This window comes from Mastomys coucha, unplaced genomic scaffold (genome assembly GCF_008632895.1).
Source record: "Mastomys coucha isolate ucsf_1 unplaced genomic scaffold, UCSF_Mcou_1 pScaffold8, whole genome shotgun sequence".
Classification (NCBI taxonomy): domain Eukaryota; kingdom Metazoa; phylum Chordata; class Mammalia; order Rodentia; family Muridae; genus Mastomys; species Mastomys coucha.
The window spans coordinates 58635947-58660503 of record NW_022196914.1 but is presented as its reverse complement, the minus strand read 5'-3'; the positions used below and the strand labels follow the sequence as shown (position 1 = coordinate 58660503).

Genomic DNA, 24557 nt, shown 5'->3' with positions numbered 1-24557 from the left:
CTCTCTCTCTCTCTCTCTCTCTCTCTCCCCACACACACACTCTCCCCCTTGTATTTCAGTTTTTGGGTGGAGGTGAGCGGGATTTCTCTACAAGAGACTAATTTCACCCATGGTTTGAAGAAAAGGGCCTAGGCACAGGGAAATCTTCCAAGAAGGGGATTACAAAGGCAGAGTTATTTGTGTAAAAATTGGGTGCTTTTAATTATTTTCATTCATTTCAAATTGGTGGTTGTTGAGATTTTAAAAAATAGTTTTGGTAGAAAAAAGTTGCCGGCCTAGGCATTTGGCTGCAAATTTGCCACAAGGTCAGTTTGGTCCCTTCAATGAGTTCTGCCTCTTGTGTTTGTGGCTTTCTAGTTTGGGTAAAGTTCTCCTCATGGAATGTGGAGAAGAAATGCTTGTTTTCTCTTAAATGAGATTACTGGAGTGTTTGTTGACAAACATTCATCCCATAAATTAAAAGAAAGGCTAGTTTGGGATTTTTAGGCTATTATAAACTATGATCTGTAGGCTTAGAGAACAAAAAGAAACTGCAGCTTTGCCGGAGGCAAAGATATCTATTATTTTGTTGTATTTCTTTCCAATGAAAAGCCCACAGAGTTGTCAAGTTGTAGGATGCTGTCTGCTCTCCTGGTGGGCCTATTGTTCTTCCTATTGTTTGCTCTAAGATGTTCCATGGAAAAGGAAATGAAAAGGACATGTCAACCATTTGAGCTTAGCTGCTAGTGGAAAACCCGCTGCTTGTTCTAAGCTTTGCCTACACACCAGGATGGGAACTTTAGATATTCTAAAGCTTGTCCTAAGGTCCAGATCAGTCTAGATGGAGCATGTACATCAAGACTTTGCCAAGGCTCCATGTGGGTCTTAAGTGGGAGTCAAGGCTGAAAGCTACAGCTGGGGTTCTCTGAAAGCCTAGTGATGATAGGATCAATGCCAAACTACCTAGTTCTCAGCACCTTTAACAGGGAGAAGTGGGGCTGCATTTTTATCTCCAGTGACTAAGAAAGGAGTGGAAGCCTGTTTATATTAGCTTTGCCAGTTCTCAACAATCATCACTTCTGTCTCATTTTTAGGAAAGTTTTGGACTTATGTTCTTTTTATTTCCTTGACCCAGCTTCTCATTTGTGGTACCTTGTATTTAGTCACCATGTTTCCTCTAACTTCTTGACTGTGAGAGTGTTTCACACTCTCCTGGGTTGTGATGATCTTACGGTTTTGAGGAGAGCTGGTCAGGAGTTTTATAGATGCTCCATAGAGGGAATTTAAATGTTTCCCCATCATTAATGTTACAGGTTTTGAAAGGAAGATTAGCTGGGTGGTGATAGTGATTGCCATTAATTTCCAGCACTCAGGAAGCAGAGGCAGGCAGATCTCTGAGTTCGAGGCCAGCCTGGTCTACAGAGGGAGTTCCAGGACAGCCAGGGCCACACAGAGAAACCCTGTCTCAACAAAATAAAACAAATCAAAACAAAGCAGAAAGAAAGAAAAATAGGTGAAGTGCCATATTCGTATCCATCATGTGAGAAAAAAGGGTTTGTCCTATCAACTTTATTAATCACCATTGATGTTGATATTCATCTCCTGGATGTGGCTGTCTTGGTCATTTTTTTTTCCCCTGGGAAGTTATTCCTCCTCATCCCTTCCTCATTCTGTAGTCTTTGGAAGGAAGTCAAGGTGTTTAGTCCAGAGTTAAGGAGCAGGGAGTTGTCTGCATGCTTTCTTATGGGTTGGGTAGCTACGTAAAATGCAATTCTTTTACATGGAAGGTTTGTATTCCTCCACTATTTGGTCATTTACTAACATCTCTACAAAGACAAAGATTTTTTTTAAAATAATAACCTACTAATGTTTTGTTGTGGAAGCAATGTAGCCTTTCTATTAGGGACTATTTTAATTGGCTTGTGGCACCCTTTTTATATCTTCATTGGTGCGAGTGTGTGTGTGTGTTTACCATAGTGAAAATATTTATGATTTGTTAATTGATGATACAGGACACCTTGGATTTGTCAAAAGCCATAGAACTTTATAGCACGTCAAGTGAACCATAGTATATACAGATAGACAAACAAACACATAAAAATCAATAGTGGGTGTCTTAGTGTATCTGTTGCTGTAAAGAGATACAATGACGATAGCAGCTATTAGGAAGGAAAACATTTAACTGGGGCTGGCTTACAAGTTCAGGGCTTTAGTCCATTATCATCATGGAGGAAAGCATGGCAGTGTGCAGGCAGACATGGTGATGGAGGGGGAGCTGAGAGGTCTGCATCTGGTTTCACAGACAGCTGGAAGAGAGAGATACTGGGCCTGGCTTGAGCTTCTGCAATCCAAAGTTCAAATCTGCCTCTTTGAGGACAGGGTTTCGATGCAAGTATTTATAGGAATAATGAACACTGTGGTCTGTGGCTGGAGAAAAGGGAATTGAATAATGAAGTCACTTCATTATTACGATCTTCATTATGCATAATCAAACCTTTTGGTTCTTCATAGGAAGCTTGTGCAGAAAATGGCTCCATTAGTGTGATCTGAGGACAGCTGTGGTCTCTTAGATGTCAAATAGTCATATCAGACACTTGTGTAAATGTAAATGTGGGCGCCATGAAGGGTGGATGACCTCAACAGGTTTAAGTGACTTCCAAGTTCTTGTAAAACAGGTGGCCACCATTACCTCCCTGATCAGTGTATCAGATATCAGAGCTGCTGCTACCTATTCCTGGGTTCTGTGACTTCTAAAATTCATGATAAAAGAAATAACCATAAGGAAATAGAGCTACTTGCCCTAGAGGTAACGGCATGAATATTTCAGTAGTACACTGTAGAAATATACTGAAAGGAAGTTCTATTTCTAGCTAATATTTAAAGTATACTGAAAATGTCTTTAATCTCTTTATGCTAGAATCTATCTCCTTTACTCCTCATGATAACTCCTGTAGTATAGATGTTATGGTTCCATTTTAACTGAGCTAAATTCAGAACTTATGAGGGATATGGTTAAGGATACTGAGTGGTAGAACGCCTTGTATATATGGCTGGTGCCTATGGTCTTTCTTGTAGCTCAGGGTGCCTTAAAATACAAGTTAGGCCTAGTTTCTTCCCTCAAGGCATTTGGGGTCCCTTTAGAAGATAAGAAAACTTCACAGTTTCTGTCCCTCAAACCCTGTATCAGGACGTGAAAAGACTTAGTTTTATCAGGGTTGAGCGGGAGGTGACCTGCTGGCCGTAGGAAGAATGTGGAAGAGGATTTTCTGCATGGGGCCATCAGAAAGCAGGCCCGTGATTACAGCAGTATCTGCCATGGGTGATTAGACCCTTATGCAGCTGCTTTGCTTAGTTAAATGTTTGTTCATTTAAGAAGGCACAGTGAGGTAAAGGTATAGCCCATGAAGCCACTTGCACACCACTGTAATGGTTGTGACTGGAGACTCTTAAATTCTTCCAGCTGCAGTTGCAATCAGCCAATCCGACAAAGCAAATGCATTTATCTTTTAAATATGGATGGATGCAAATAGCCTCTTGAATTAATTTAAATGTGATTAACATAACAAAATGGAGAGGGAGAGGGAGGGAAAAGAGCTCCCTCCGTGACAGTGGGAAATGATGATGGATGCCACGTGTTTAAGGAGTCCTCGGAAGGTAAGAAATTGGTTGAGCTGACTTAAAAATAAAACAGGCAGCCGGGTGGTGGTGGCGCATGCCTTTGATCCCAGCACTTAGGAGGCAGAGGCAGGTGGATTTCTGAGTTCAAGGCCAGCCTGGACTACAGAGTGAGTTCCAGGACAGCCAGGGTTATACAGATAAACCCTGTCTCAAAAAACCAATAAACAAACAAACAAACAAACAAATAGGCTATGCCAGTGGCATTTTCTACTTCACTCTCCATGTTAACTGCATGGACAGATCAGGGCAAATGAGGGCACAGGAAACATCTCGAGATCCAAGAGCTGTTTCCACAGTACCAGGGCTCTTATTGTCAGAAAAGTTTCATAATATAATTGATCTGTACTTTGTCAACAAGGATTGTGCCTCTTGGAATGTAGATTAAGATGGACCCACTTATCTCAACCCACAGCAATGCCCGAGGCCGGTTCCTTCCTACCTCCATCTGTGTTGTCTTAGGTTCTTCTGACCTGTTATAAAAGATGGTCAAGGGAGAAACATCTGCTCCAGTAACTTCTTCTAGAATACTTATTTTAATTGTGTGTGTGTGTGTGTGTGTGTGTGTGTGTGTGTGTGTGTGCATATGTCTAATAGCCTGAGAAACCTCCTTGCAGAGGCTCCTTGGCGGCAGAGCTGAAGGAGAATAGCAATGTCCTGATGGTATTTCAGGCCATGTGCATACAACTCCCCTTTCTTTGGTCTAGGGACACCTTAGGAACAGCTTGTTTCCACACGACATCCAAGTGTTATCTGAAGTTTTGGGGAACTAGAAATTTTCTTTACTGATAAAGGTTGTCCTTTCTTTAAATATAATTATATTTATGTAATAAATATAATTATATTTAAATTTTTAAGAATCTTTATTCTTTGTCAGAATACATGGTTATAGTTAATCGATGCTCTAGCTACTACATCTGTTATATAAGGTTTGTCACTTCTGTAGTTTGACCAACTGGTACGACTCATTCATTTACCAAATGCCTGCAATGTCCCAGGTATGTTCCTTGGCTCTGTCCATGAGATTGCATCTTATGTAGCTCAGGCTGGCCTGAAACTTGCTCTGTAGCCGACTTCTGATCTTCTTGCCTCTACTTTCTGAGTGTTGAGATTCAGGCCTGCGCCATCATGGCCAATGTATGAGGTGCTGGGGACTAAGCCCAGGACTGCATGCATGTCAGGCAAACACTTAGCCAAATAAGCTACATTTCTAACTCTCAACTCCTCTTGTGTACTGTGGACTCCCTCCCCAAAGCCCGGACAGTAACGCAGCGCTGCAGAAGCGGCTACATTCAGAAGCTCCACCCACATTGAGCTAGAAGGAAGTTACTGATTGGACTGTTACACTGATGTAGTTTGGGGGAAGGGATTTGCCCCAGGTATTTTACCTGTTGCGGGAACAAAGGAAATTCCATTAAAACTCAAGATGACTGAGTGACCAGACCTCGTGTCGTCTAATGTTTTACTTTTCCCACGTGGGTACGGTACAGTATGGCTAGCCTACCTCTTCTTATCTCCTTTAATCTCTTCCTATCTATTTCTTACCCCTATTACCAGAGGAACTCTTTATTTATTTCTTTTATGTTGGCTCTGGATGCCAACAGTGTACTTTTTTTTTTAAAAAAAAAAATTAATGTTTTTAATTGAAATAGAGTCTCCCTCTCTCTTTCCCTCCCTTCTATCCGTCCTAGCTACCCTCCATCAGACTTCACATATCCCCCTCAAATGGATTTGATTATATTTGGTACACACACACACACACACACACACACAATTCTTTTAAGAGGTTCCTGTGGGGGCTGGAGAGATGGCTCAGGAGTTAAGAGCAACTGGCAGCACTTCCAGAGGTCCTGAGTTCAGTTCCCAGTAACCACATGGTGGCTCACAACCATCTGTAATGGGATCTGATGCCCTCTTCTGGTGTGTCTGAAGACAGCAATGGTATACTCATACACATAAAGATAAATAAATAAATCTTGGGAAAAAAGGGGGGGGCTCCTGTGGGAGAGTTCTTTGTAGACCTTGGCTGCTCAGCGTAATCTTATTTGGCTCACACATCTCTGTGCACCTGTCAGAGTAGGGAAGACCGGTGAGTGGCAGCTGTGGCTTATGGAAGGCAGTGTAGGCTTCCACAGCATGCTAATCACTAGAAAGTGTTTGTGGTAAAGGAAAGTTCAGAACTGAGCTGCAGAGTCACCTAGACTCTTAGGACTTACTGCTGAACCTGGTGACAGGTCACACAAGCTACATGTCGCTCTAGTCAGTAATGGACGACTTTGACTGGATGCATCATTGCGTCCACTGCAGCTACTACAGACGAAGGTAAAAGCGTCCGCCCACGTTAGGACCAAAAGGACCAGGAGACCAGACTGTTGAGTAAAATACCAGTTGCACCCTGAAACCTGCCTGAGATGTCACTGTAGACTGTTTGCTTCTCAGGAAGGGTGCATCCTGGAGTAGAATGGCTTGCTGTGGACTGGCTGTCCGCACACAGCCTTCATCACCCAGCACAGTACAACACAGCTTTCCTGAGGAGTGATTTCCTAACTCTCAGAAAAACAGGCGCCTGCCTTAGGAAGCTTTTCTTGAGTAGCTAGCAGCCTTCTCTCTCCTCCCGGCTCCAATCCTTCTTCATTTCCATATCCAACCACAAGAAGAGGGGAGTTAATGATTCATTTGCTCCCTGGTGACCTTTTGAATAACTGGACTGCGATGTATCAGCCAGACTCCAGGTCCCCCGCTCTCCCCCTCCGGCTTCTCTGGTTTGGCTTTAATATTTACAGCCTTCTTGTTGGTCTACATGCCTGAACGCCCGAAGGAGGCAAAACATTTATTGCCTCTCCCTCTGAGTTTGGAGCTGTTTCACCCAGCCCCATTCCTGCCTTTGACATCACGGGGAGGCTCCTGGCTGGGCACGGTCTGCAGGCACTCCTCTGCCTCAGCTGATCCTTTCACCCAAGCAAACAATGGATTCCGACTCGGACTCACCTTTCAACTACTCCTGGCCTTCCTTCCCCAAGATGAAGATTCGGCGCAGGGCGTCCAAGAAAGGTAGATTACAGAGCCTTTTGTCTGCCCAGAGCCAAACCGGCAACCTCTGTGTTTTTACTTCTCTGTCCTGCATTTCCCTGCTTGCTGCTTGCAAGTAAGGTTCCTGTTTTCACACATCTTTCTAGAGCTCTTGCCCTACAGATACTTTGTGTGTGGACTTCCGAGGTACATGTACAACCCCCCTTCCGCTCCCTTTACTTTAACATCTATCTAAGTGTATTACCCATACTTAAAAAAATGTGGGGCTCGGGGACGTGGCTGGGGGTCAGTACAAGGTAAATGTTTTGAATTTGTTTAATCACGGTCACCATGGCGTTACTTTGACAATAAAGAGTCCTGTTGATTTAAACATGTCTAGACTTTGTAAAAGCTTAAAGAGAGCTCGTGCTTGCTGCTTATTCTATGCTTCTATCTGTGTGTGCATGTGTGTGTGTGTGTGTGTGTGTGCGCGTGTGTTGAAGTTAATTGTTTAAGGGATATTTGTTCGTAAGGAGTCCTATTTAATGATTTCGTACTTATTGCAAGGAAAGGTTTGAATAAAATGATTTAAATGAGAAAGTCTCTAGAGACCAATTCTGCTTACCTTGAGTAATAACAAGAAAGCAAGATCAACCTGAAAGAAGGAGGGCTTGGGACCCTGGTGGCTCACAGTGGAAGAGATTTGTTTCGTCTATTCCCTCTTGCTTCTTGGGCCCTCACTGTAGTGTGGGCTTGGAAACCACAGGGACTGTCCTCTGGGAAGAGACTCTCCCATCCTGGGTTGGGCATCGCAGGAGACCATTGTTGTCTTCTGAGGCTTAAAAAAAAAAGCCAGAGAGTTAGTGAACATCCCTTTCCATTCCTTGTCTTGTATAGAGACATGTGTGGTCATGCCTCTAACTCCAGGGGGAAGGGACATGGAAAGTGGCAGGAGAAGTGTTTCTCCTAATGTTTTTGTCTTCTGGAGCCTGCCCATGCTGTACAGCCGTGATGTCCCCGAGGTACCCTGTATTCCCACATGAGGATAGACCCTTGTCCACGTACCCGGTTAGCTTCAAGCCCTGTGTTCCCATAGGAGGATGGACCAACAGTTATCCTCAAATGCGGCTAGCTCTAAGGATCTTCTTCTGACCCTCTAGGATAAAATAAAGCTTTTTGTTTGCTTGTTTGCCTTCTGGCTGGGCTTAAAGCAGTTTTAGGAAGCTGCTGAGTTGGTCTTGAGGGGAAGTAGGAAGCCTTGGCAGCAACACCTTTCTACGTTTCCCAGGCTGGTCCTTTGCCATCCATTAAAATGCAATCATCAGATACCTTAGTACTCAGTGTTTAAATACTGTTTTGTTATCCTATCTTAAAACCAACTTCTTCTTTATTTTGTACCCAAGAAAGGAGTTCTTTTTATTTTATACAGTTTTATTGATTTTATAGACGTAAGGGAGGGATTTTAAAATATCAGTGAGAAAGCCTGTCTTCCTTTAGAGGATGCAGTTCCTACATTAAAGGGCTATAGTTGTATTGCCATTAAATGGTTCTGGGAAAATGTACATGCAGGAGAACAGTTACCTGCATGTAAAAGTGAGCCTGTGTTCAGGTAGAAAGGAGTAAAATTTTATCAAAAGGTAAAACAGGGTAAACTGTCTGTGATAATCTTTCAGTTATTCCTACGTTTTCAAATCTTTTGTGATTCGAAGTTATTATCAAACAGTTTTTTTTTTTTTAACAAAGCTTAACTTATTACCAAGAGGGGAGATACATGGAGGTCCCAAGAACTGAGGGTACATTTTTTCTAGTTGTAGCACGAGCAGCAAGGACAGGTTACTTCTGTTTATGTTGTTCAGAAAACTTACTGGATGCCTATACTGTGGGGGTTGGGACTCCAGGTAGGGAGCAGGCTGGGAGGGAAGGGATTAGGATTGGAAGCCAGGGAGAACCTTGAGAGGCCACTAGCCTGCTAGGAACACATGACTCACACCTTCCTTTTAAATCCAATTTGGAGCCCTGCCAGCCTGAAAGAAAGAAAGTCATAGCGAAGCTATGTATAAATTAGACCTGGTTCAAGTGAAAGCAAGTACCTGATTAGGAAGATGGTTAACTCTTTGCCACCAGTAAGCAAAAGGCAAAGTGAAGTCAATGGAGCAGCATGACTTAGAGAGCCAAGAGGACTATGGGGATACTCTGGCCTGGCTACCTTTTTCTCCATATGAAGATAACAAAGCTCAGAGAGATTCAGCAAAGAGATGGTTAGATATGTCCCACAAGCATCTCTGGAGTGACAAGTGCTCAAAGGTTAGTGCTGGGATTACACTGCACATCTCCAGGGCCCAGGTACACCAGTTTCCTCCCCTCCCCACCCACTTATTGGCAATCACCCACTCCCCCCAAAAAACCGAACAACTAGGAAACCTGGGGTTGGTTTGTTTGTTTTTGTTTTTTGTTTTTTGTTTGTTTGTTTGTTTGTTTTGAGACAGGGTCTCACTGTGTAGTACTGGCTGTTTTAAACTTGCCTTGTAGTACAGTCTGGCCTTGAACTCAGAGATCGGCCAGTATCTGCCTCCTAACCACCAGGATTAAAGAAGTGTGCCACAACACCTGGCCCAATAAATCTGATTTTCAGTTCAGTGGCTGTTTGCGGAAAGCAGTGCTTTCTTGTCTCTGAAAATGATAACGTTTTTAGTGTGTCTTCAACAGTAAGAATTTCTCCTCATCCTCTCTATCCTCCCTCAGTGTGTGTGTGTATGTGTGGTGTGTGTGAATGTGTGTGTGTAGTGTGGTGTGTATATGTGTGTGCGGTGTGTGGGTGTGTGGGTGTGTGAGTGTGCTGGAGGCCAAAAGTCAACCTCCAGCATTGTCCTTAAGAGCTGTACACCTTTTCTAAGACAAGATTTCTCCCTGGGACCTGGGGCTTACAATTCAGTTGGGCTAGCTGTCAAGTAAGCCCCAGTGATCCACCTGTCTTTGCTTCCCCAAAGCTGGGCTGGAATTACAAGCCTGTGTCTACATATTTGGTCTTTTACTTAGGGGCTAAACATAGGTCCTCATGCTCTTCCAGCTGAGCCAGCTCCCTGGGCTCCTCTTACTTTTTTCTAATCATCAGGAAAATCTCCCCTGGAGCTCCAGCCACCTTGGAAGTCTTGAAGGAGGATCTCAGGGCTCTGAATTTATGGCCTATTAAGCAACATCTCTTATATTTATTGAGATATATGCTCTTCTGCTCTCTTCTGTTGCTTCTCTGTCTTCACCCTCTTTGCTTGTATTGCCCTCCCTTAGAGGCCATCTTCTGTTTTCAGTTTCTTTGATGGATATTCTGACACATGCACATTCCCAGCTTCCTTACAGAGTGATGTGAAGTCTCTACAGAGTTTTGTAACAATAAGGAACCCCACTGAGCAGTATTTTAACTTAGTTCTTGCCTTTCCTCCCACCTACAGAAAGGGACACTATGTCACTGTTCTTTGGAAATAATTGGTATCTCATTGGGGCAGCCATGAAAGTAGTTAAAGCCAAGCTGGCCACAAGTCCTGGGAGGGCCATTCTCAGCAGCTGTCCTCCGTCATCTTGTAGGCAGCTCCAGGACAAGTGGCTTTTGGAGCCCAGTGGTTAATAATTAGAGTAGGCCAGAATCCATGACCGTTCTGCTTCAAGGGATATAGGAATGCCTGGGTTTTTGTTTTGTTGGTTTCAGTGGGCAATTCAACTAAGAAATGTAATGGTTATTAATCAAAGATTAATTATAAAAATTCCCACAGAGATTGCACCTCTGTCGTTATTGTTCAGTCTTGAAAATGTGTGCATAATGTAAGTCATTGGACCTCTGGGAGAAGTTGGCACATACTTTCTCTTCCTGCATTTTGTTCACTCCTGTGGTGTCTCCCATTCTCTCCTCCCCAGCTCACAGCAGGTTCCTCTTCAGGGAGAGATAATGTGAGGGGGCACGATTTTTTTTTTTTAATGTGGGCAAAGCCTCTGAAGTTCCTAAGGAGCCAGTGCAAACTAGAAACCTTGACAACCCTGAAAAGCTTGGACAACACTAGAATTTTTGGAAGTCACAGTCAAACTAAACAGTACTATGTAATGTTTTGTCAATCATATATATCTATATTTTTTATTAAACTATAATGGATGCTTGACATAGGGAATATGATCACTCTGTAATAAGGAGATTACCTCTGTTTTATAAGCTGAGGCTTCGAGAATGCTGTCTTTTGAGTATGGTGTGTGCTACCTAAGGGCTCATGAGTTGGCTGTTTGACTCCCAGCATAGTGCTGTGGAGAAGAAGAGACATGGGTGAAGTAAATACCCAGAGGAAATCATTAAGTCGTTCTCTTGGGACCCTTGTTAGGTTTTGGCCCTCGCCTGTCTTCAGGTGGCCTGGCTTACACAGGGTTTCTCCCCTGACAAGCTCACGCTGCTGTGTTTTTGCTGTTAGTGACCTAACTAAGCAGCCCTCACAAGAGTCCGTGCTGTGCTGTTTCAACCTTAAACCCCATGAACTGTGAGCTAAACAAACCTCTTTAATTTATAAGTCACCTAGCTTCAGATATTTTGTGATAACCGTATAAAATAGTCATCCCAGAGGAATTCTAGGAAATGCAGAGACTGGCAACCGTGTCTGGAAGGAAAAGGAAAGAATGGAATAATGACTTGAGGAAACTGTTTCTACCCATGCTGTTATGCCAAAAATAAAAAAATAAAAAAATAAAAAGAAAAGAAAAGAGGCAGACCCTCCCTGCATGCTAGATATGATGTCACCTTCCTTTATTAGTTGGGGACTCAAAGTCCAGAAAGAAGAAATGACTTGCCCTGCCTTAGAGCCAGTTCTAGCAAAACTAAGCCTGACACAGACACTGACAGTAAGAAAATTCTGTCTCCCAGTAAGCATGGCAGCTTTTAGTTGGGGTAATGGAGAGAAGATGGCGAGCACTTGCCTTGGTGGGTGGAAAGGTGCCATTGCATCTCACCTCTCAGCTCCCATTCTCTTCTGTGCACTGCTATCAAGGAAGAGAGCTGGCATGGATACCTTACAGGTTCTAGATGCAAGACCTGTTGCTAGCCTTTGGTACTGCCCCCTACACACAGGCATGGTACTTTCACACATCCATGGGAATGTATGGACAGGGGGGCCTGGAAGTTGGAACATTAGAACCTCAAAGGGGTTTGTTTTAGTTAGGGTTTCTATTGCTATGGAGAAATGCCATGACCATGGGTAACTCTTATAAAGGAAAACATATAATTGGGGGGCATATTACAGATTCAGAGGTTTAGTTCATTGTTGTCATGGCAGGAAGCACGGTGACATGCAGGCAGGCATGATGCTGGAAGTGTGATTGAGAGTTCTACATCCAGATAGGCAGGCAACAGGGAGAAGGAAGGTAGAGAGAGAGAGAGAGAGAGAGAGAGAGAGAGAGAGAGAGAGAGAGAGAGAGAAGAGAGAGAGGAGAGAGAGAAAGGGAGAGAAGAAGGAGGGGGGAATGAGGGGGGACTTGGCCACTTGAAACCTCAAAGCCCACCCATTGTGATACACTTCCTTTAACAAGGCCACACCCACTCCAACAAGGCCACACCTTCTAATGCCACTCCTAAGCATTCAAATATAAGTCTATAAAGGCCTCTCTAATTCAAAACACTACAGAGTGAGAATGTTGGGAAGCCTACTGCCTTCTCTGAGATGGAGAGAGATGGACAGAGCAATAAAGTATACCAGGAGTGGAGACCTCCCCAAAGGAGTACGAAAGGCATGTGACACCAAGCTTGTTTGGTTTTGTTTTGGAAATGAGCTCATTTAATATTTGAAGGACAAACTGGGCAGTGGTGGTGCACGCCTTTAATCCTTTAATCCCAGCATTTGGGAGGCAGAGGCAGGCAGATTTTTGAGTTCGAGGCCAGCCTGGTCTACAGAGTGAGTTCCAGGACAGCAAGGACTACACAGAGAAACCCTGTCTCAGAAAAAAACAAAAACAAAAACAAAAAACCAAAACTAAAACAAAACAAAATATTTGAAGGACAGGTATTTGATCTGAAAAGTAACCCTTAATATGCACTTAAAAGTATGATGACATTTCAGAGGTTTAATATAAATTCATGAACTTTTCATTCCTTTCTTCCTTCTCATGAAGTTTTATGGGATAGGCAAGTGTGTGTGTGTGGGGGGGGGGTAACAGGAATGGGTGTGTGTTTGGGTTTAATCTAGAAATTTATAACAGAATGACTGAATGAATAGGTCACTTCAAAAAGCCTCAAAAAGAAAAACCTTTCTCCAAGGTGACATAACTTGCTAACTTGTCTTTGTTCTTGGAGATGTTCCTACTCAATTTCACAAGAGCAGGTTCAGTGCCAGGCTCTGCCCAGGCGTCTCTGTGTCACAAAGAAGAGGGGGCACATGGCAAGCCCAAGGCAGACAACAGAGCTAACAGAGCCTCTTATTCCCCTTAGTCGAGCAAATAGTTAGCCAGTGTTTTGAAAGTGATTCCCTCCTCCCATCTCTGTAGGGGCCAAGAAGACAGTATTACAATTTATTGTCTTCATGTTTAGGAGACATCATTGGAAGGTGTGGCCTTGTTGGAGTAGGTGTGGCCTTGTTGGAGTAGGTGTGGCCTTGTTGAAGTGGGTGTGGCCTTGTTGGAGTAGGTGTGGCCTTGTTGGAGTAGGTGTGGCCTTGTTGGAGTAGGTGTGGCCTCAACTCCCTCAGGAAAAACTGCTAAAACTTAAGGTTGAATTTCATGGTGAAGAGAAGCCATCCTAGCTGGGAATGTGGTTTGGTGGGTAGAGTGCCTGCCCAGCATATGTAAGACATATGCTTGTTCAATCCCCAACACTCAAAACAAAACAAACAAAACAAAACAAAACTGGAAAAGCTGTAGGAAAGTAAGGTGGAAGTCGTCTTAAAGGGATGCCAGTCAGCAGCCTGGTGAACTGAGGAGGTTTTAGCAGGGATGGTGGTCCCTCAGAACAAATGTGCAGAGTCACACATACACTCAGCACAACAAAGTGATGGAAAAGAGCCCAGTCGTGTGTACATGTACATGATTCATGAGGACATGGAAATGTTGTGTAACCCTCTTTCACTGGCCTGCGTGGTTATCTCTGTCTGCTTGGCACCTTTCCCTTGGCCGAACAGTGCTCACATAGTTGAGTGGGCAGCTCTCCTACTTTGGCCATGATGCTCGCACATGAGAGCACCTTCCTAGGAACACTGAGAAGAGGATCTCACACAGATGAGACCAACAGCGTTCCTCCTGCCACAGTGATAGACCCATGATGAGCACATCACCCAAACACAGCCAGTCAGAACCCTTTCTTTGGGTTTCTCAAACTGGAATCTGGAGGGACATGCCTTTCTTCTCCAGTGGAATCTCTAGAAAGATTGGTGGCGAGACCATTGGCTATACAAAACTAGTCTGTAGTCAGAAGGAACACAAAGAGAAGCCAATCAATGCAATGGTAAGGCCTTGTGAGGCTCCGGGCCATGCACTTGTCTCTGAGGCCCCTGTCGTTGCTCACTCCCCTACTTCTCAAGCTTTGGCTAATAAATCCATTCAGCTCTATGAATAATCCTCAAGGGCTTCTTTTACTTTGGCAAATTCAAGTGAGCATCTCTTCTCAAAAACTGGAAACCTGTCTGACTAATTCAAATGAAGCTCATGGGCCTTTTGCCCAGTCTTTCCTGCACCCCTCAGAGGTCAGTGCCCTCAGCTGCCTTTCTGCTAGGCATGGGTTCTTTGGATAGCCCTTCTCTTTCTCTGTCACAGCTGGCATGTCACATCTCTACCCTGAGGGTCCCTGGGAAGTAGGAGTTGTCCTATGCATTTCAGATCTCCAATGCTGGACCATGGAACTCGGGCAGTGGATGTAGGCTTATTTACTGTTTAGTTGATCTACATTAGGTCTTACTTTCACAAGTACCACCCTATAGGCTGTGGGGTGAAGGAGCACAGGAGTATATTTTTAATGTGGAAAGCTTGGTTTGGTGTAACAGTGTAAGCAGTCATTTTCAGCAACTGCTTGGTGTCACTGGATAATAAATTGGTACCCTGGATTTCTCCTGACAGCTCTTTACCTCACTTTTCATCCTTGTCTGCATTCACTGTGGCTTCCTGCTGTGAGGTGGGGGGCAGTTGCTGGTAGGAGAGGCCTGGTTCTTGAATCTTTGCAGTGGTTTCTGGGTCTTCCTGGACTGACTTAGCCTCTTCTCAGGAACATGGTACTTGTGACCAAGGGTCCTTTCCTGGTGTTAGCAGGGCTTGGTGATTCTCCTTTTGGACTTATGACAATTTGGCTTTACGTTGCCTCTCATATGACAGAACCTTGGGGGCTCTCTGCCCCAGATGCTGTCCCAGGTGCCCTCTCCAGAAACATCTACCATAATCTTCTTTTGTACCGTGGTGGACACGACGGCCAGCCATATATGCTGAGCCTTGCCCCTGATGGCTTCTCTCTTAGGTGTTTAGGACCTTGGAGTATCATCCTCACTGGTAGGCAACTGAGAGCAGCCTGGGAAGCGGAGCTCTGCACTACTGTTTGACCTTGGTGTATACACCTCATTCCCTCATGGTTCACAAGATCAGAGTGAAACAAGACAAACCCACCCATTCTCAGAGTGGCCCAAACCTGTCTCAGACTGCTTGCCTCAGCCAGAGAAACCACTTATTTGTGCCTTTAATCTCCGTTATCCTACAGTGGGAGCCCTGATTGTGGATAAATCCCATTTCCAGCTCTCTTGCATGCTAATATGTCCAGAGTTTCCCCATGATAACAAAGTGAGTCAGGAACTCAGTAGTTTCTCACCTAGGGAAAAAAAACCATAGAATGATTTGAGTACTGCCACACAGTTCTTAGCTTTTATCATTCCATTCATTTTCCCACTCGTTCACTCATTAACTCATTCATTATCCCATTCATTCATTCATTCATTCTCCCATCATTCATTCTCCACTCATTCATTCAAAATGTTCTTGCTGAAGATACTTAAGAAACAAGTGACTTTATATTTCTAATATCTAATTTATATATCATTCTCTAATGTGCTAATGTAGTGCCTTGTCTATGGTAGATCTCAGTAACTTTTGATGGCATTTAGGGGGCAGAGCATATATTTCTGTGGAGGCAAGTCCTGGGGAGTTGAAGCTCCTTGCAGCATTAGAGATGAAGAAGTTCATTGCTCATTTTCATTGAACATGCCTGTGTGCCAGTGCCTTTCCATATGGAGGGTTTGAATTATTCGAGTCCCCTTGATGGCAACACATGGGGACATCTTCCTCACCTGTTTGTTTATACTTTTTGAGTTACTTGAAGTGGTTTTGGAAGAAAACCAGCCCAGTTTGTATTTGAGGTCTTTCAGTTCTCTCTTGGAGCCAGTGTCGTGTGTTAGCCTCTCCCCAGCTTGCCAACATTTCCTTTATGCTCATTTGCTTCAGGCCTTAGAGGACGGCATCAAGAGGAAAGGGATTGTTGACTGAACCCCATCACACCAGAGCCTATACCAACAGAGCATCTACTTGACTGCTCTGCGGAAGTGAGGGCAGAAACAAATTACTTACACAAGGAGGGCCTGTTCTCAAATGTAAACATGTGCTTTGGAAAAGGCCACTTTGGGCTGCTATAGTTAGGAAAGAGGACTAAGAAAAATTTGAGGGGAATTGTTGCTCTTAAAAGGTGGCTTTTTTTTCTCTGTACACTGCGCCCCCCGCCCCCAGCCCTCACCACTTTCCTCAGTGCTTTTTTGGTGTGATGAATTGTGTGGGAGTGGGGTGAGGGATTGGGGATGGCTTCTCAGTTAATAATTATGACTGTTAGGCTTTTCAAACAGCAGAAAAGAGGACGTTGCTAAAGAGATGACTGAACAGAACCAAATTTAACTTGGTATGGAAAAGAGAAATTGATTGTCTGAGAAAGGCCTTTCTTTCACCTCTGGAGTGTGCTGGCTCCTGTCTGTAGCCATCACTCTTGGTAACAGGACTTGACAGTGAGATATGATCCCGGGGGTAAGGCAAGTTCTGAGGAAGCTTTGGAATGATGGTCAGAGCCCTGGTCTCTCTTCCTGGGCTTCTCTTGGTACAGACTGTGATCTACAAGTGACCTAGCTTCCATCCAACCCACAGGAAATTCCTGGGATGGAGATCTTTTTGGAATCTGGATAATTTTCTGTGTAGCCACAGGTCTAGCTCAGAAGAGCTTGAGGTGAGGTTTTCCATGCCAAGACTAACACCAGCAAAGTCCCAAGGGAGCTTTGAAGAGGAATGGCTGAAGAAAGTGGCCACAGTTCTCTGGGAATGGTCATTCTCCTATCAAGGGCAGCTACATACTTTCTTGTGGCTCACACTGAAGGTGTGAGGGCCTTCTCTGCCTTCCAGAACTTGGTAAGGGTCCCTTAAATTTGGTAACAATTTAACAGGCAAGGATAGGGTTTGTTCTTTGTCGTCACTGGGTTTGTGGCACAGTAGCCCATCCCCTTTAGCTGGTAGTTCTGGGATAGAACCCAGGGCTTTGTGCACTTTAGGCAAATGCACTATGGTCAAGCTATATGCACAGCCTACCTCACACTGCTAGACGTGAATGTGTGCGAGAGATTTGTTGGGATGAGCTGGAGTAGACGGGTAATGAGGAGATGGGAGAAAATGAGAGCGGTCAGTTATGTGTTATGTACATGTATGAAACTGTCAAGTAGAAACTTAAAAAACAGAAAAGAAAACAACTAACTAGAAAAATGGTTATGTTAATACCCATGTGGGTATGGAGAGTATTATATGACAGATGGTTAAAAACAGCCTTGTGTAGTCTTAGGAAAAACATTTCCAGATAACACATTTCTGCATACATTATCTGGTAAGGAGAGCTTACTGATAAACTACTGTTTTGCATGAAATAGCACATTACAAAAGAAAGGGACTTCCCCCCTCTCTTGTTTTATATAGGAAGATGTTGAAAATCTAGAAACTGTATGTCATAAAAATTTGAAACTAAAAGCCAAATATACTTCATGGCATGCAGCTATCTGTTGGCATCTCAGCCGTGCTTTATAGCTCTTCCTCCTGAGTATTTTCAATGTTGTGCTGTTAAAACAAAATGAAATTATACATCTGCTGTTTTATGGATGCTTTCTCAGCCAGGCTTACACTGTCATATCTTGGCAGCAAGTTACTAGGAGAAATTATTCACTGGGGGCCCAGGAAGAAGGCAAACATACCTAGAAATAAGTCACACAGTAGCATGTTAATAAGACTTCTTAATGGGAAAATTCCAGACATTGCTCAAATGCCCTTTTCTTTAATTTTTTAAATGTACATGCTATATAAGTTTCATTCAGAATATATTTGTTACAAGTTGATTATAGTTGCATTTATAATCAATTCATCTAGTATAATTTATTGTTACAAAACTGATGGAAATTTCAGATTTTCCTACTTTGTACATTATAACACCATAAGCATAAAATCATGCTCACTTTGTCTCAGATGCATACTGTATTCCAGAGGCATTAAGTTGTGGAGAAAGAAATGAAATGGTATTATTTTTGACAGTTCGTTCCTCTAAGAATAATTAAAAAAGGATTATCTGATGATTATGGGTAATTCATCTAGACTGAGGTTTACACACACACACATACACAGAGAGAGGAGAGAGGGAGAGAGAGAAATAGAGAAAGGGAGAGAGAGAGAGAGAGAGAGAGAGAGAGAGAGAGAGAGAGAGAGAGAGAGAGAGGTTGATTGACAACCAAAAGGCTGGTTCAGAATTATTGGCCATGCCAGATTGGAGCTGTGCCTGAATATCTAAAATAATTTCTATGAAATATTCTAGCATATGTCAGTTTCTATAGGTGTGATATCTACAGTTTTGGAAAAACAAAACAAAACAAGAAAATCGCACTACTACTAAACCATCTTTCTTTTTCACAAAGTTAGGTGTGCATTCAGAACCTCTGTGGAATGTCCACTGATGTTAGGAATATTAACTTTAATCTAACAAACCTCAGCCTCTAAGTTGAACAGTCTCTGCTGGAGTCAAACTCGATATTCTTTGCTTCACGATAAAGTGCTTAGTGACCCCAGTAATAAAGTACTTAGAGTAGTCCAGCAGGTGACTGACAGTTATTGGTCATGTGATCTTGGGGGTGGGGCTTGAATGACACCTTGGTTTCCTTGCCCTTGTTATTTAGACTTAGATGACTGAATGAAGTCACGAGTGTATGGTTTGCAATAAGCACAGTGTATGTTGTCGGTGCAGTGGGGTTCAGTGTCTGTCATGAGGAACGAGAGTGCTGAAGATGATGCTTTTGCTGTATCTCATATTTTATTTCTTCTCCTCATTTCGATGCTTTTCCTCTCCTTTTCCCCAATTCCTTCATTTGCAAGTTTGCCTGACTCTCCCTTATTTCTTTAGGAGAGAATAAATACCTGATGATCTGTTAATTTTTTTGAGGCAGAATCTCACTGGGTAGCCCAAATAGGCTTTACACTCACAATCCTCCTACCTCAGCCTCTTGAATGTTAGGATTACAGCCTCTGCCACTATGACCAGCTCCAGATGTTTTACGTAAAGGGATTAAATAGTACAGAGGAAGCACACAAGGTCTGTGTTGTTCCATTTGCTCTGTTTATTGGTCAGACCCAACCAGAAAGCAACCTCTATCCAAACGAGTGAAATTAATTTTCCCCCTCTGGAGTATGGTAGATGCCACAGGGCAAAATGCAGAAAGGAAGGCCCTTTGGCTTGCAGAGACTTGGCAGGTGTTGGCAGTGGATTGGCCTTGAGGATATTTACAAAGGTCAGAGATGCAGAGAGGACTAGGCTGGCCCTGCAGATCATTCAATTAGCAGGTTCATGGTAAATATTGGGGAAAGACTTGAAATGGGTGGGAGAAAGAAGAAAGTGTTGGGGCAGAGCAGGACACAGCCAAGGAATCTTCTAGAAGCAGAAAAAGCATTTCCGCCCCCAAAAGAGTATTCTCTTAATTGTTCAAAGTACAAATGTATTTTCTTGAGATGAAATTTTTCCTTATTTCCACAATTATGACTTGGCCTACCTTTCTGCCCTGGAGACAAAGTGAATAAAACATACAAAGTCACTTTTCTTACAGGACTTACATTCTTGGAGACGAATGATCATGTATAATAAGCAAATATAAGTGGTGTAGGAGACAGTGAGGTAGCGTGGGTATGTGAATGACCTGGACGAACACTGCTGTGGGTCCCAGTGGATGCTACAAGAGCTGTCCTTGGAGGACCACTGTTGACAATAGAGGCCACTGTTTCATAGGCTGCTTCATGCTGAACTCTGAAGCCAGGTTCACCCAGGGTGCCATGGCTAATTATTCTTAATAAATCCTGCTATGCTCATATTGTCCTATGACAAAACAAAGCCACTTGTCAGAACTAAAAAACGAAAGAAGGGGAGGAAGGAAGGAAGGGAGGGAGGGGAGGAGGGAGGGAGGGAAGGAGGGAGGGAGGGAGGAAGGAAGGAAGGAAGGAAGAAAGACTAATTTGCTAGACTGGGCAAGAGACTTGTGGATTGCAGACCTTGCCTAGCCTTTGTGGTGAGAACTTGGCAGGGAGTGGGTGAGGGCATGCGAGGCAGCAGCTTTGCAGCAAGCTGGCCACAGGTTTGTTTATGTCTGGGTGTGTGTCTCTTACATAACCAGGCAAGTAGGCTACCCTTTGCTTTAGCTGCCGGGCCTGGCCTTCCAGAAGGCAAGCTGGGTTTCATCAGAAGTCAGCTTACTGATGTCCAGGCTGCTCTGTGCTACAAACCACTTCCTGCTAGATTTGTAGCACCTTTCAGAGAAGTGAGACACTTCAGCCACCTCCACCCCACCTCCTTCTTGGACCCAAAGGGCCTCTTCCCAGGACAAAAAAAAAAAAAAAAAACCCACCTCCTTTGCAATCGCCTGGTGCTGGAGCATCTAACACAGCAAGGGATTGCTGATGGGAATCTTTGGTTTAGGATGCCCAGTAGTGAGGGTAATAACTGAAGGAGGCCTGGGGATCTCCTGAGAAGCTACTGATCCTGCAGGCACCCCAGGAAGAAGCTGGTCCACATCCACCCTGTCTTGTCTTGTCCTCTCATTCCTCAACCACCCCCGCTCTCTGGGGAAGCCATATCTGACTAATCGGTCTTTTCCCCTCCGCAGCTATAATCCCTCAGATTTAGAAGTTTTCGCTCTTGTGTCATGCAGGAAACATCCTACTGGGACAGAGATAAAAAAGTAGTATTTTTACATGTAGCAACGCAATGCTTGGTGTGTTCCAGCTGCTGTTGCTGTTTTGTTTTGCTTTTTGTGAGACAGGGCCTCATCTAGCCCAGGCTGGCCTTAACCTCACTGTATAGCTAAGGTTGACCTTGAACTCTTGATCCGCTACCTTAGGAGCTCAACTTCCTAAGTGCTGGGATTATAGGGTCATTTCTAAACATGTAAAGCTATAGTTAAGAGTGAAGTTGTTTATTTTATTTAGTATGTGTGCTCGCACGTGAATGTGTGTGTGTGTGTGTGTGTGTGTGTGTGTGTGTGTGTGTATTTAAATCAGAGGACAACTTTGTGTAGTCAGTTCTCTTCAATTTGATATGGATCCTGGGAGGGATCCTCATCAGGCTTGCCCTTTAACCCACTTGACTGGCCCAACGTTATTTTTTTTTAAGTCAAAACTATACATAAATATCAAAACTCAAACCTGGAGAGACTGTCACAGTGGGTCCTCTTTGAAGTGACAGAGTAGTGACAAGGCCTGGGAGCAGTTGTCTTGGTGGTGGCTAGCTTCATGCTAGGTCCCAGCAAGCCAGTCACACTGAGCCATGCATGACTAGCTATACTCTCAGTTTGTTGCTTTTCCTTCTGTCTTTGGCAAGCAGTCTGACAGAAGTGGTTTAAGGGAGGGAGATCTTGTGGGAGATTCATGGGAGGGAAGATTGGTAGGAGAGGCTAGGTCTGTGTGGATGGGAGCTCGTAGCTATGGCTCGTCATGTGGGGACAACTTTCACTGCCTGTCGGTATCTGGTATCTGCCAGCTAGGTCCCATGGCTTCCCAGAAGAATAGTCTAGATGGGAACTAAGTGCTCAGATACATGAGCTCAGAGGGACCATTTCACAGTCAAGCGGCAATAACTAGGCATTTCTTTTACAAGTTGCTCTGTATGTTGCTGTGTGTGTGCATGCATGTGTACACATGTGTTCATTGTGTGTGTGTGTGTGTGTGTGTGTATATGTGTGTGTGTGTGTAGGTTCATGCAGTAGAAGCCAGAATACAGCCTGGGTGTCCTTCCTCAAGTGCTGGCCACCTCAGAACTGAAGCTATACAATAAATTCCAAGTGTAGTTACTTATACAAGGTCTCTCCTTGCCGTGGGACTCACCAAGTGGCTTGGTGGGCTGATTAGCAAGCTCCAGGATGTGTTCGCCTCCCCAGGACTGGGATTACAGGCATGTCTCACCATACACAGCTCTTTTTCCTTCCTGACATGGCTTCTGGGACTTGAACTCTGATCCTAATGCTTATGTAGTAAGTAATGTACTGACTGAGCTGTCGCCTCAACTGATCAGACTCTACTGATCTGTCCATTGTTAGAAAGAAAAGTTTAGCTGGATGTGTCCCATCTTCAGAACTTCTTGGGTCCCTTGGAATCTCCAAGCATTTGACTGAGCCATGCCTTTCAGGCTCCCATAGTACACATGGATAACTACACTTGGAATTTATTGTATCACTTCAATTCTGAGGGGGAAAAAGCTTCCCCATTCATTTCTACTTTTGTCAGGGAAGACTGGTTTTCTGTATATATTGAGGATAAAGTATTTCTTTCAAAATAACATCATGTAAAGGGGGAAAAGTGTGCAAATCGTATAGAAATACTAAAAAATAGCAACACAGATGTATCATGGTTCTCAACCTTCTTAGCCCTGTGGCCCTTTAATACAGGTCCTCATGTGGTGGAGACTCCCAACCATAAAGTTATTTTATTGCTATTTCACAGCAGTAGTTTTGCTACTGTTATGAATCATAATGTAAACATCTGATATGCAGGATATCTCACAGAGAACCCCTGTGAAAGGGTCATTTAACCCTTTTCCCCAAAGGGGACAAAGCCCATAGGTTGAGAACCGCTGCTGTAGAAAAATGTGAATTTGAGAGAGAAATGACAAAGGTTTGGGTTGTTCTGGTCCATTGTCAGCTGTGGCTACTAATTATAGAAATTCAGTCTCTTCTTTGGAAGTTTTAGCTTGGTGCTTTTGAAAATTGTCTTTTTTGGCATGGGGCTTCTGCTTCATGAGTTGTGACTTTCGTAGGAGACGCGAGGACAGCGCAGCCATCGACACTCTAATAGTATCTCTGTGGCAAATGTCTGAATGCTGACCTTAAGTCAGGGAGATAAAGACTGTACAGGAGTTTGAGTTAGACTGGCCACAAAACGTATATGTGGTCCAAATGTTTAAAGAAAGTTTTGATATTTTGGAGCTTTGGATATTTAAGGGATCGTTCATAGTCTGCCTTTGTAACTCAATCATATCATTTTCTAAGCCTTAATCAAATCAATAATTCAGAATACAAATTAGACTCTAACTCTCCATACTCAGCCACCCTGTAGTTTGTTTTGTGATGTGGACACAGCCACCATTTAGACCCTGACATGGCGCATAGGACACAGGTTTATGGTGGACAAAGTACATTCCACCAGTGTGCTGGAGAATAGCAATGATTTCTGAGCCTGCTCATCCATGGAGCAAATGCTCCATGCTCTCAACACAACGCTCTGGGTCATTAAGAACAAGGCTCCTGGGAGAGGTGCCTGTTGAAGAGCACTTGCTCTTTTAGGATTGGAATTCAGCTCCTAGCACCCTCATTCGGAGGCTCACTACCTCCTGTAATCCAGCCCCAGGGGATCTGATGCCCTCCTTAGGGGGGCCCCCACCCGCCCCCAGGCACTTACATGTAAGTATGCACACATGCACACAGAAAAAAGCTCAAAATGAAGCTGAGGTGATATATCTTTATCAAGGTCTCATAATTTAGAATGAGATTTTACTTGATTCTGTATCGTTAAAATAAAATTTATTCATATCTTGTCGGTGCTTAGGTTAATTCAGTTATAAATGAAGTCTTTAATGGGGTGGCCATGGGGAGGGAAATGAATGGCTTCTAAGTTCAGTGGCAGAAATGCCAGGTGTTTCACATCTGTAAAAACAAAACACTGTAGAACAGACCAGCTGGATTGATCACATGCCACAAGGTCACTCTGTATTATTCTTGATTCTTTCAAACATTCTCCAGAATGACAAATGAGCGAGAGTTTTCTGGCTTCGCAGAACATGGAAAGTGTTTCGTTTTGCCCTTGATTTATAACCATTGAAGCCTCTTCTGCATAATTAGAGTGAATGTGTATTGCCATTTACCACAAAGGTCATACTTGTAAAGGGCCTGTGGGGTTTGTGTGTATCATGTTGCTAGGTAGCTAGATAAATTTATAAAATAGCCCGTTATGGATATATGAACACTTTCCTTCATTTTGTTTATTCTCTTAAGAAGCTTGATAAACCTCCATTTTAGTGTTCTTTGGGGAAACATAGATCTAGATTTGTAATCTGAAACCAAGACCATTTGGACTATTCAATTCATACATCTTTATATCTTTTATGTCCCCCAGAACTTTCTATGGAAAATTAGAATTTTTAACTATAACTCATCAATCCAGTCAGGAGTCATGAGCCATGTTTCACAGTCAGGTTTTACTCTATGACAGAGTTAAGACAGACAGTGGGACACATGCCAATTTTAATGGCCTGGGAGCCAGTACTGTCTCTTATTTTGTTTTTAAGACAAGGTCTTATGCAGGGCAGTAGTGGCAGATGCCTTTAATCCCAGCAATTGGGAGGCAGAGGCAGGTAAATTTCTGAGTTCGAG

General features: G+C 43.5%; 1 protein-coding gene and 1 long non-coding RNA gene across 5 annotated transcripts in view; one reads left to right on the top strand and one right to left on the bottom strand.

Moving 5' to 3' along the window:
• Nucleotides 1-7358, bottom strand: part of LOC116083102 — a 15931-nt gene extending 8573 nt beyond the window's left edge. The window contains exon 1 of the long non-coding RNA XR_004115580.1: nt 7289-7358. This is a non-coding gene — a long non-coding RNA (uncharacterized LOC116083102). The remainder of the gene's footprint in view (nt 1-7288) is intronic.
• Nucleotides 1-24557, top strand: part of Arhgef28 (Rho guanine nucleotide exchange factor 28) — a 302649-nt gene that overhangs the window by 177859 nt on the left and 100233 nt on the right. Inside the window, exon 1 of one of the 4 annotated variants that reach the window (XM_031359807.1) lies at nt 6369-6705. The exons of the other annotated variants lie outside the window; for them this stretch is intronic. Coding sequence (XP_031215667.1) covers nt 6621-6705 — 85 coding nt within the window. The 5' untranslated portion in view covers nt 6369-6620. Of the gene's footprint in view, nt 1-6368; nt 6706-24557 lie in introns of those variants that run through there. 4 annotated transcript variants of the gene reach the window in all.